The sequence below is a fragment of the Monodon monoceros genome, unplaced genomic scaffold (genome assembly GCF_005190385.1).
Source record: "Monodon monoceros isolate NGI ecotype Baffin Bay Population unplaced genomic scaffold, NGI_Narwhal_1 Super_Scaffold_11, whole genome shotgun sequence".
NCBI classification, from domain to species: domain Eukaryota; kingdom Metazoa; phylum Chordata; class Mammalia; order Artiodactyla; family Monodontidae; genus Monodon; species Monodon monoceros.
Genome location: NW_021703767.1, coordinates 71115607 through 71128432, shown reverse-complemented (window position 1 = coordinate 71128432; position 12826 = coordinate 71115607). Strand labels below are relative to the sequence as shown.

Genomic DNA, 12826 nt, shown 5'->3' with positions numbered 1-12826 from the left:
ATAGTGATATGTCTGGATTTATGCATAAAGAGGGCTAAATGAATTTCCAGAGTCCTGCAATTATTTTACTTAAACTTTTGATTAGAAACAGAGCCACAGACAGAGACAGCAATATATTCCTCATTCCTATCTCAATTGAAGTGATCTTTTATCTACAATTAGTGCCTTACACAATATTTCTAGACTTAGCTTGGCCATTTAGAGTACTGCTTCTTTTTTTTTTCAAGAGTACTGCTTCTTATCCTTGAATTCCAAAAAGTTTCTTGTCATAAACTGCATGACAATAGTTGAAAAATTCCCAGCCTTCGGTTTTATTGCTTCCTTTCTGTTTTTATGAAATCTTAAAGTGGTAGACTTGATATGCCTATTCTTAAACAACAGTAAATTTACCGTGTAGATAGTGTCATACATCATTCTTTACTTACACTTGACAGGATATTGAAGTTCTTTAGGAGACTGAAATATAGATGGATAAAGAAAATGTAGGGAGAATAATGAAAGAAGTCTTATAACTTGGACTTTTTAGTCTTATTGGTTAGGTCATGGCCATTTAGTTACATTTCATATCTTTGAAATTTATCTCAAAATAGCTTTTTAGTTACCATGTGTCCTTATATTGAAAGTGTGGTCATTTGAGATTCCAGTGTCATGCAAGGATTTCTTGTTACATTTCCCTGTAGTGGGGGGACCTCAGCTTTATCTTTTGTCCTTCCTGCCTCCTGTATCCATCATAATTAAAGCCCAAGATTCCCAGGATATGATACACCCACCCTCAAGGTGAAAGCCAGCTTTTTTTTTTTAACATCTTTATTGGAGTATAATTGCTTTACAATTTTGTGTTAGTTTCTGCTATATAACAAAGTGAATCAGTTATATATATACATATATCCCCATATTCCCTCCCTCTTGCGTCTCCCTGCCATTCTTCCTATCCCACCCCTCTAGGTGGTCACAAAGCAGCAAGCTGATCTCCCTGTGCTATGCAGCTGCTTCCCACTAGCTACCTGTTTTACATTTGGTAGTGTATATATGTCAGTGTCAATGCTACTCTCTCACTTTGTCCCATCTTCCCCTTCCCACCCCCCAACCCCCATGTCCTCAAGTCCATTCTCTACATCTGCATCTTTATTCCTGTTTTTTAGTTTTTTAAGGAACCTCCTTACTGTTCTCCATAGTGGTTGTATCAATTTACATTCCCACCAACAGTGCAAGAGGGTTCCCTTTTCTCTACACCCTGTCCAGCATTTATTGCTTGTAGTTTTTTTTTTAAATTTATTTATTTTTGGCTGCATTGGGGCTTCGTTGCTACACGTGGGATTTCTCTGGTTGCAGCGAGTGTGGGCTACTCTTCGTTGCAGTGTGTGGGCTTCTCATGGCAATGGCTTCTCTTGTTGCAGAGCACAGGCTATAGGCGTGCGGGCTTCAGTAGTTGTGGCACACAGGCTCAGTAGTTGTGGCTTGCGCGCTGTAGAGCACAGGCTCAGTAGTTGTGATGCACGGGCTTAGTTGCTCCGCGGCATGTGGGATCTTCCTGGACCAGAGCTCGAAACCGTGTCCCCTGCATTGGCAGGTGTATTCTTAACCACTGCACCACCAGGGAAGCCCCTGTAGTTTTTTTTGATAATGGCCATTCTGACTGGTGTGAGGTGATACCTCATTGTAGTTTTGATTTGCATTTCTCTAATGATTAGTGATGTTGAGCATCCTTTCATGTGTTTGTTGGCAACCTGTATATCTTCTTTGGAGAAATGTCTATGTAGGTCTTCCGCATATTTTTGGACTGGGCTTTTTGTTTTTATGAAATTGAGCTGTATGACCTGCTTGTATATTTGGGAGATTAATCTTTTGTCAGTTGCTTCCTTTGCAAATATTTTCTCCCATTCTGAGGGTTGTCTTTTCGTCTTGTTTGTAGTTTCCTTTGCTTTGCAAAAGGTTTTAAGTTTCATTAGGTCCCATTTGTTTATTTTTGTTTTTATTTCCATTACTCTAGGAGGTGGGTCAAAAAAGATCTTGCTGTGATTTATGTCATAGAGTCTTCTGCCTATGTTTTCCTCTAAGAGTTTTATAGTGTCTGGCCTTACATTTAGGTCTTTAATCCATTTTGAGTTTATTTTTGTGTATGGTGTTAGGAAGTGTTCTAATTTCATTCTTTTACATGTAGCTGTCCAGTTTTTCCAGCACCACTTACTGAAGAGGCTGTCTTTTCTCCATTGTATATTCTTTCCTCCTTTGTCAAAGATAAGGTGACCATATGTGCGTGGGTTTATCTCTCGGCCTTCTTTCCTGTTCCATTGATCTATATTTCTGTTTTTGTGCTGGTTACCATACTGTCTTAATTAATGTAGCTTTGTAGTATAGTCTGAAGTCAGGGAACCTGATTCTTCCAGCTCTGTTTTTCTTTCTTAAGATTGCTTTGGCTATTCGGGGTCTTTTGTGCTTCCATACAAATTGTAAAATTTTCTGTTCTAGTTCTGTGAAAAATGCCATTGGTAGTTTGATAGGGATTGCATTGAACCTGTAGATTGCCTTGGGTAGTATAGTCATTTTCACAGTATTGATTCTTCCAATCCAATAACATGGTATATCTCTCCATCTGTTTGTATTGTCTTTGATTTCTTTCATCAGTGTCTTATAGTTTTCTGCATACACATCTTTTGTCTCCTTAGGTAGGTTTTATTCCTAGGTATTTTATTCTTTTTGTTGCAATGGTAAATTGGAGTGTTTCCTTAGTTTCTCTTTCAGATTTTTCATTGTTAGTGTATAGGAATGCAAGAGATTTCTGTGCATTAATTTTGTATCCTGCTACTTTACCAAATTCATTGATTAGCTCTAGTAGTTTTCTGGTAGCATCTTTAGGATTCTCTGTATAGCATCATGTCATCTGCAAAAGTGACAGTTTTACTTCTTCTTTTCTGATTTGGATTACTTTTACTTTTATTTCTTTTTCTTCTCTAATTGCCATGGCTAAAACTTCCCAAGCTATGTTGAATAAGAGTGGTGAGAGTGGGCAACCTTGTCTTGTTCCTGATCTTAGAGGAAATGGTTTGTTTTTCACCATTGAGAATGATGTTGACTGTGGGTTAGTCATATATGGCCTTTATTATGTTGAGGTAGTTTCCCTCTATGCCCACCTTCTGGAGAGTTTTTATCATAAATGGGTGTTGAATTTTGTCAAAAGCTTTTTCTGCATCTGTTGAGTTTATCATATGGTTTTTATCCATCAATTCGTTAATGTGGTGTATCACATTGATTTATTTCTGTATACTGAAGAATCCTTACATTCCTGGGATAAACCCCACTTGATCATGGTGTATGATCCTTTTAATGTGCTGTTGGATTCTGTTTGCTAGTATTTTGTTGAGGATTTTTGCATCTATATTTATCAGTGATATTGGTCTGTAATTTTCTTTTTTTGTAGTGTCTTTGTCTGGTTTTGGTATCAGGGTGATGGTGGCCTCGTAGAATGAGTTTGGGAGTGTTCTTCCCTCTGCTATATTTTGGAAGAGTTTGAGAAGGATAGGTGTTAGCTCTTCTCTAAATGTTTGATAGAATTCACCTGTGAAGCCATCTCATCCTGGGCTTTTGTTTGTTGGAAGATTTTTAATCACAGTTTCAATTTTAGTGTTTGTGATTGGTCTTTTCATATTTTCTGTTTCTTCCTGTTCAGTCTTGGAAGGTTGTACTTTTCTAAGAATTTGTCCATTTCTTCCAGGTTGTCCTATTTTTATTGGCATATAGTTGTTTGTAGTCGTCTCTCATGATCCTTTGTATTTCTGCAGTGTCATTACTTCTTTTTCATTTCTGATTCTGTTGATTGAGTCTTCCTTTTTTTCTTGATGAGTCTGTCTAATGGTTTATCAATTTTGTTTATCTTCTCAAAGAACCAGCTTTTAGTTTTATTGATCTTTGCTATCGTTTCCTTCATTTCTTTTTCATTTATTTCTGATCTGATCTTTATGATTTCTTTCCTTCTGCTAACTCTGGGTTTTTTTCGTTCTTCTTTCTCTAATTGCTTTAGGTGTAAGGTTAGTTTGTTTATTTGAGATTTTTCTTGTTTCTTGAGGTAGGATTGTATTGCTATAAACTTCCCTCTTAGAACTGCTTTTGCTGCACCCCATAGGTTTTGGGTCGTCGTGCTTTCATTGTCATTTGTTTCTAGGTATTTTTTGATTTCCTCTTTGATTTCTTCAGCGATCTCTTGGTTATTTAGTAGCATATTGTTTAGCCTCCACGTGTTTGTATTTTTTACAGTTTTTTCCTGTAATTGCTATCTAGTCTCATAGCGTTGTGGTCAGATGAGATACTTGGTACGATTTCAGTTTTCTTAAATTTACTGACTGAAAGCCAGCTTTTTGCTCAGTTGACTTATATATTAGTTTTCTAGTGCTTGTATAACAAATTACCACAAATTTAGTAGCTTAAAACATACCTATTTATTATATTACAGTTGTGAGAGATAGAAGTCTGGGCAGGCTTCTCTTGTTTCTCTGCTTACGGCCTCACAAGGCCAAAGTCAAGGTGTTGGATGGCCTGGATTCTTATCTGGAGAACCCTGGAGGAGAATCCACTTCCCGGCTTATATAGGTTGCTGGCAGAATTCAGTTCCATGCAGTTATTGACTGATGCAGTTAGTGTCTCACATACTGCTGGTAGGTTCAGTAAGGTGAGGGCTGAGAAATTAACTATTGGATTTGGACATGTAAAGCCTCAGACTTGAAGAGAGCAGTTTTCAGTGAAGTTGTGAGGACAGATCCAGATTGGTGTGGGTTCAAAATAAAATGGGATGAAATGAAGTAGAAACAATGGATTTAACCAGCTTTTTAAAGAGGTTTTGGTATAAAAAGAGAGTAAAGAAATGGGAGTAGAAAGAAGGTGTATATTAAAAGGTTTTGCTTGAAAAACATTATTAAAACATAGTGTTCAAATCAGGGCACATAAACCCACTTGAGATGGGTTTACATGGTCCTTTCTGGGTTTTTTGGTGTAGTTTATCTACAGATGGCCAATAAAAGCTATAGGAAATGTTAACAGTGAAATTAGTAGTTTGGGACAAATTTGCAGTTAATGCCAGTTATTCTTCTCCCAGACTAGTATATAGTACTGGAGTCACTCATCTCACATTATTGGTTATATCCCAGTTAAAAGTCTTACCCTACCAACCCACTCTCCTCCTCTTATCTTGTCAGACTTGTGACTGAGGATGCACTGATTAGGAGTGCTAGGATAAGGGTTGACAAGGATTAGTAGAAAATTAAAGAAGCTTTTCCCTAGCTTTAACGTTATTTTAAACCTTGTATAGGAAGTTATTAAGTAATTTATTTGGTAGTTATTCTGTTCCTTTTAAAAATTATAAACATAATTTATTCTGTCAAAAGTTTTTTTAATGGCTAGAAATTTTTTTTAAAAAAGAATTTTGTGAAAACTTCAAAGATTTGGAACGAATATAAGAAAAAACGTGGCATGAAAGAGTATAGTAGAATAGCTTAAGTTTTTGGTTTCTTACATATTATATTTTTAAAATTCAGGAATTACAACAGGGAATATATATCAAAGTATAAGAGTTAGCACTGATAAAACTGAGAAGCAAGTTTTACTGTTTTTTTTTTAAGCATCAAATCAGGTTTCATGTTTTTCTAAAAGATAAAAATCAACAAAATCTTTACTTTTGTTGTTAAAATTGCTCCTTCAATTAAAATGGGAGTAGGAGTGCTTTAAACGTGCAGTTACAGGTTCTGTAGTATTCCAGATTTCTGCTGATAAAATGGCTTTGTGTATAAACCATCTCCATTTACACGTATCTTGTTTCAGTCATGATAGTAAAGAAGATTGTAGTACTTAGTGTGCTGTAAAGAAACGATATTGTTTGAGAAATGATCTCAAATAACCGTATTGTCAGCGCTGGCTGACATAGACAGTTGTTAGCTATCTGTAGCTTCATCAGTGATACCGTCACGTGAAATGTGAGTTGGAGACATCAGGTGTTCCTGTAGCTTAATTTAGTGACTTGGGCTCAAGTTTACAAAATGCAATTGGTCTTTCAGTGCTGACCAGACGGTTTGCCTGCTGATTAATAGAAGGCTGCATTAACAATAAAATTCCACTTGTCTTTTATCTATCTGTCTGTCTTATCAAAGAGTTTTTTCTTTCCTTTTTTTCTTTTTTGGGTCAGGGTTCCAGCTGAGCCATCTTCTCTCTTATCACTATCACCAAGTCATAATCAGGTAAAAACATTTTTTTCAGTTTTAGTTTGTGGGTTTTTTTTAATTAAGATGGTTTTCTTCTTTTATAATACTTAAATTACAGTTAATTGCCAAATATCTATAAATTTCATTACCTGTCTCTTCAATCTACAGTTAATATAATATGTGCAACTTATGCTGGTAACAGTGTTTTTAGACACCAGACAGAAAATAAGTCTTTATAATACATGTAAGAACACAGTGCAAAGATGGGAAAAGATTAGCAATAAGCACACCTGAAGAAATGCTAGGTGACTGCAAAGTAAAAGTTGCTTGGGTCAGCAGTAGTTTCCCAAATTGATAAAGAATATTGGTAAGTTGATCTTTATCGCTACTTGCATATGCAAAATGATACTTTTGTTCTAGTTTTCACATGCAGACTTGGAACTTCATCGGAGAAGAGAACAATTAATAGAACGTACTCGGAGAGAGGCACAACTTGCTGCCCTACAGTATGAGGAAGAGAAAATAAGGACCAAGCAGATTCAAAGAGATGCTGTCCTGGACTTTGTCAAGGTGAGTCCTTTGGATTCATTGACTGATATTCCTAACGTTTCTTAGAAGTAAGTGCTTATTTGTTTTTCTGAGGATGTCAGATTTTATTGTCTTAATAAAAAAAAAAAGAGTTGATAATTATAAGAAGTCTTGAGTAAATAGTATAACTGTCTCCTGCTTGTGATTAGATTAATTGTCCTCATACGTAGATAGGCTTGAGGACAATCAGAAGTGATTGATCTTGCTTTTAGGACAGTGATAGTCTCTACTCTTAACTACCTGTCTGTCGTTAGACATATCACTTTACTATCCAGCTGCCATTTCCTAAATCTCTAGTGCATCAGGAAAGTGAAAATGCTATATGTAAACTGTAAAGTGCCATGCAAATATAAACTATTGTTATCTGAACCTATCACTGACTTCCTTACCTCTAGGGAATACCAAAAATTTGCAAGGCTCACAGGTTTAATACTTCAGTCATCTTTGATTCTTTACTTTCTGTTTTCTCCACATCTACTCAATTAACAACCCCTGTTAACAGTTCTTTTTTTAATCAGCCTCTATAGTTGCCTCTAAACCTGGTTCAATTTTTTGCCTGTGTTACTTGTCTTTTTGTTCTGAAATCGCCTTGGAATTTTTTCTTTATAGTTAAATAATTATTTATATTTTTGCTTGTTTAATATCTGTCTCTCCCAGGAATTATCTGGTGGTCCAATGGTTAGGACTCCACGTTCTCACTGCGAAGGGCCTGGGTTTGATCCCTGGTCGGGGAACTAAAATCCCACAAGCCACGTGGTGTGGCCAAAAACATACACACACACGCACGCACGTGCGCGCACGCACACACACACACACACGTGTGTGACATATGTGTCTCTCCCATTTATCCGTAAACTCCATGAAGACAGGGACCATGTCTGTCATGTTTATTCACTGCTATATCACTAGATTTAAGCAGGTCTTAGCCCCTAGTAAAGCTCAATAAATATTTTTTAAATGAATGATTGAACAAATGAATCACTCATCTTCTAGCTGCTTTCTCTCTTGTTTCATAACTCTAGCCAAAGTATATCTTCTTTAAGTACCATACACATAATAAATTCTCTTATATTTTTTCAAATGTATCAAGCCTGTGATGATGATCTCTGATGCTCAGGGAGGATAACAATTTTCCTAAGGTCAAATACTCAGCTAGTAAGTGGCAGAGCAAAGATTCTAATCAAGACAGGCTGAACAGAAAATGGAAATAAAGCTGATGGAAAATAAACAGTTTCTTTAAAAAAAAAAGTCTAGATGGTAACTAGACTTATCATGGTGATCACCTTGTAATATATAGAAATATCAAATTACTGTCTTTTGCACCAGGAACTAACATAGTGTTGTAGGTCAGTTATACTTCAAAAACAAACAAACAGACAAGCTAATAGAAAAAGAGGTCAGAATTGTGGTTACCAGAGACAGGGCATGGGGGAAGGAGAATTGGCTGAAGGTGGCCAAAAGGTACAAACTTCCAGTTATAAGATAAATAAGAGTTAGGGATGCAATGTACAAAATACATGTTAAATGTGAAAGTTGTTAAGAGAGTAAATCCTAAGAGTTCTCATCATTTCATCATTTTTTTTCTTTTTCTTTTGTTATCTTTATGAGATGGTGGATGTTCACTAAACTTATTGTGGTAATCATTTCATCATGTATGTAAGTCAGATCATTATGCTATTACACCTTAAACTTATACAGTGCTGTATGTCAGTTACATTTCAATAAAACTGGAAAGAAAAATAAATAAATAAGGACAGGCTGGCTCCAAACCCTGGTCTATGACCAGAATGCTATACTGACTCTCAGTAAATGATAATGGCTAACACATACTATGTCCTAAGTGTTGTTCTATGCATTTTACATAAATTAACTCATTAGCTTGCCTTCTGTAGAAGTCATATAACTAGTAAGAGATAATTACATTGTAGATAGCCTTGATTAAATGTCAAATTAGCGTTTGATCTTGAACAATTAGGCAGAAAAGAACAATTTTAGTTCTTAAGCAGGAGAAAAGACAGGGAAGGTACTTCTGAAAAACTAATCTACTCATGTTAGAATATGTTAGAAAGAGATGAGGAAAGAAGGAAAATGAAATAGAGAGTAATTGCAATAATTAGATTAGGGTACAAAATGAAGGAATAAGACTAGATGATTTCTAATTTTCCTAAGGAAAGGCAGTGTTGTCCTGTGGTAAGGGCTTAGAATCGGAAATATCTGAATTTGAATCCAGCTTTGCTACTTGGTATGTGCTTGACTTTTGGAAAGTTACTGAGCCATTCTGTGCCTTTATTTTCTTCATATGTTTAATGTTTAACTATTAATTATTTCAGAATTATTATGGCTTCACCTATTTACTAGCATGGTGTATGCTGCACCCCCTACTACCACAAAGGGTTTATAAATTAACTCTAAGAGAGATTTCAAGAGAAGCATCATTATGTCTTACATAGATGTGTAGTGAATGTTAAATAAATCACTGAAAATGAGTGGAAAAAAAAAGGTTCCAAAGCAAGGGTTTGAGGCTAAAAGAATGGTTTTAATGGCAGTTAGCTTTGTGGAAAGAATGTTGGATTTGGGGTCAGAAGGCATAGGTGCAGATCTCAATTATGCTACTTACTAACTTTGTAACCTTGCACATATCATATAACCTCTCTATCCTCAAGTTTCTCATCTTTAAAAGAATATGATTATGATGTTTGTTTATCTCACAGAGTAAGAAGAATCACTTGAGATACTGTGCATAAGAACACATTGTAAAACACTCACTATACAGATACTGTGATATTATTAATTGACATAATAACAGAAATTAGCAAATTGGGGGGAAATACCCAGTTAGTATGGGAAATTGAGGGGTTTTTTTGGTTATGTTGAACAGGAGATGACAGTGGGGTTTCTAAGTAGAGAGTGTCCACAGGCATTTGAAAATGCGAGCCTGGAATTTGGCTGATAGGAGAGAGCTAAAGCTGTTAGCATTAGAGTGATATTTGAAGCCATTAAAGAAAGAGGATGATTTCATTGAGAGAATTTAATGAGAGATTACCTCTCTATGAATGTGTTTATATCCATGTACATATAAAAAACATAGTTTTTTAAAATTTCTGTTTATATAGATGCTTATAGACACAGGAAAATACTGTTTGTCAGCTTATTTTTGCTTTTCCTCTTTTAAATTGTAAGCTATTTAAGGGAAAGGGCAGCGTCTCCTAACCAGTAGATCTAGAAAAATACCATACACAAGAGATACAGAGATTAATGTGAGTGATCATTTTAGTAAATAGCATTTTTCATTCCCAGTGTTCTAGATTCTGACCAGCTTCCCTTTTTTGGGGGGTGTGGGGTTATATAGCAAAAAGCGTCACAAAGTCCACAAAAACAACACCCCCCCTTAGACGGTGAGGTAAGTTTATATAATCACCTTTCTTTGGAACTTTTTATTATTGCAATGAAAATGAAATGTTTTGCATGTGATTATCATATGTTTCCAGTGATCAAAATGTTGCCATTTTCTTTTTTCCCCTCACAAAATTCTCCTTACTAGGGAGAAAAAGACACAGGCCGGGAAGTTTATCAGAATCTATAGATTGGGGTTTTTTAAATCTATACACATCCGTCTGGAGATTATTTCCCTCCTCCCATCCCCAGCAGAGTTATCATCTCCCTCATCCATTTTCAGAGCTACTGTGTAATGAGAGATGGTCCTGAGAGCTGTATCTGGCACACGTGAATGGTGTCGGTATTAAACAAAAAACTCTACATAGTATTTCAGCTTCAGTGCTCATTTCCTAAGTGTGTATATTATTGATTGTACACATTAGTTTTATAATATTAAGTAGTACATTTTCGTTTCAAAGTAACATGTAACATGTAAGATTGTTTATTAACCTTTTAAAAATCTGTGCACCTAGATTCTGTATTATAATGATGTCCTATGCAAAAAGAAAAAAATAAACTAGATTGTAAATTTTATTGTTTTAACATGTGTGCACGTTTAGTGACATTTACATTTTGAAATAAAATTTATGATTCATTATTTTTTTAAAAATCTGTGTACCTATTTTGACCTGTTAAAATGAAGCTTATTACTAAATGAATATTTTATTGTACTTGGCTTTTTCATTAGCTATTTTCCTTTACCTTTGCCTTCTTACTTTTTCAATTTATGATCATTACTTCCTTAAAAAATGCATAAAGGCATTATTTCATGTGAGTGTTGACTTTGATTTTTGTAAAATAAGTTATTTGAAAACCTAACACATGGGGCTTTACAAGCATCAATCTTCAGCACAATGTTTTCAAAGCACAACTGTTTCTGGAATGGTAAGATGTATTGTTTGAAATGTTTTAAATTATCCATTATAAAGTTCTTTTTAATCTTATTGGACATATAATAACTATTTTTGGTTATTTATTTGAGAGCTTATGCATTGGTATAGTACCTGAAAGATTCACTCAAGCACTTTCAGTTGTCTTTTCTTCACATGGTAATAACTCTGTACAAACCTTTGGCAGTCAAAGTTTGATAAATTAATACACTCTTTCTTTTTTACCCAACATTTCCTTACTGGTCATTCTGGAGTAATTCATTATCTGAAAACTAAAGCTCCTCAGGAAAATAACATGTATAGTTTTAAAATTTCCAGTTGTACCCTTGTTTTGTCTGAGAAAGGTAATGAAGAGATGCCTAGACTAGAAATCATGACTCATGGGTTTATTGTTTTGAATTTGTCACTAGCTCACTAAATGACCACAAATTCTTTATGTTACTGCTACATCTTCAGCTTTCTCTTCTCAGAACAGAGAATAATTCCTATTCCCCTCCTTGCTTTAGAAAGTTTTTATGCAATAAGATCAAGTTCTTTGGGAGAAAATCGTTACTCAGAAACAACTTATTAGCTATTTTAATGCATGAATTCTGAATGATTGTGAATGTGGTCCTGTATGTCAGCATCTTCACAAGTATGTGTTAATATGTCTCTTTGCTTGTGTATTTGTGAAACTCGTCATGTGTGTGCATAGCTTGTTTTTGACATTGCTTCATTTTTCTCCACCTCTCCAGTGTCCCTTCCCATCCAGAAGGTCTCAGCACACTGATGATAGTGCCTTGTTAGTGGTAAGAACCTTGCACAAAATGGAATTTTACATTGCTTTGTCTAGAGATTTGGGGAATAGCTACTGTACTTTTCATTCTGAATTGATCTAAATACCATAAAACATGATGAGCATCATTACTAAATGCTTTACAAATAGCTAGAACTGTCTCCCTACATTACTTTTCATGATTTACCCAGTGTTCCAAGTGTTCTGCAGATATGATTCAAATATCTTTGTTAGTGTTTCCAAAAGTAAAACATTTGCATTGAGAACCATATTGGCTTTGTATGTGTGTTTGGAGGAGAGGGAATAATATATTCGTTTTTTAAATGTTTCTAATTCCAGGTGAACTTTATTAATCACTGTTTTGTCTTATAAGTCACCTGTATGATGAATGGTTCCCTTACTTCATGATGCTAATTATACAAATGTATATTTGGCATCCTATTTTATTATCTGTTTTAACCTACTGAAAATCCCAAACTTTGAGATCCCATTTTATATCTTAAACTCAGGGAAACATTAACTTGGAATGCTGTCTACTGATTTTTTTTTTTTTTTTTTGCGCGGGCCTCTCACTGTTGTGGCCTCTCCCGCTGCGGAGCAGAGGCTCCGGACGTGCAGGCTCAGCGGCCATGGCTCACAGGCTCAGCCACTCCGTGGCATGTGGGATCTTCCTGGACGGGGGCACGAACCCGTGTCCCCTGCATCGGCAGGCAGACTCTCAACCACTGCACCACCAGGGAAGCCCCACTACTGATCATTTTTAATGTTAGTTTACTTTTTTTTTTAATTTTGTATTTGGTTTTATTGGACCCATGCAAATTTAGAAGATACATTAAAACACACTGGTTTACTTTTATTGCCTGTTTCATCAGCTGAAAATGAGTATAACTTCAGAGCTTTATTGAGAGTCTTACTTCTGTCAGCTTTGCAAGAGAATTCTAACCATGTACATA

At 35.5% G+C, this 12826-nt stretch overlaps 1 protein-coding gene across 9 annotated transcripts in view; it reads left to right on the top strand.

Moving 5' to 3' along the window:
- Window positions 1-12826, top strand: part of LRCH3 (leucine rich repeats and calponin homology domain containing 3) — a 115105-nt gene that overhangs the window by 75307 nt on the left and 26972 nt on the right. For 5 of the 9 annotated variants that reach the window (XR_003792308.1, XM_029214135.1, XM_029214142.1 and 2 more), the window contains exons 11-14: window positions 6170-6221; window positions 6606-6755; window positions 10123-10173; window positions 11833-11886. Coding sequence is in view for 8 of the 9 variants with exons in the window: in XM_029214135.1 (XP_029069968.1) it covers window positions 6170-6221; window positions 6606-6755; window positions 10123-10173; window positions 11833-11886 (307 nt within the window). In the remaining variant the exon portion in view is untranslated. The remainder of the gene's footprint in view (window positions 1-6169; window positions 6222-6605; window positions 6756-10122; window positions 10174-11832; window positions 11887-12826) is intronic. The other 4 variants (XM_029214139.1, XM_029214138.1, XM_029214136.1 and 1 more) reach the window with 2 other exon arrangements.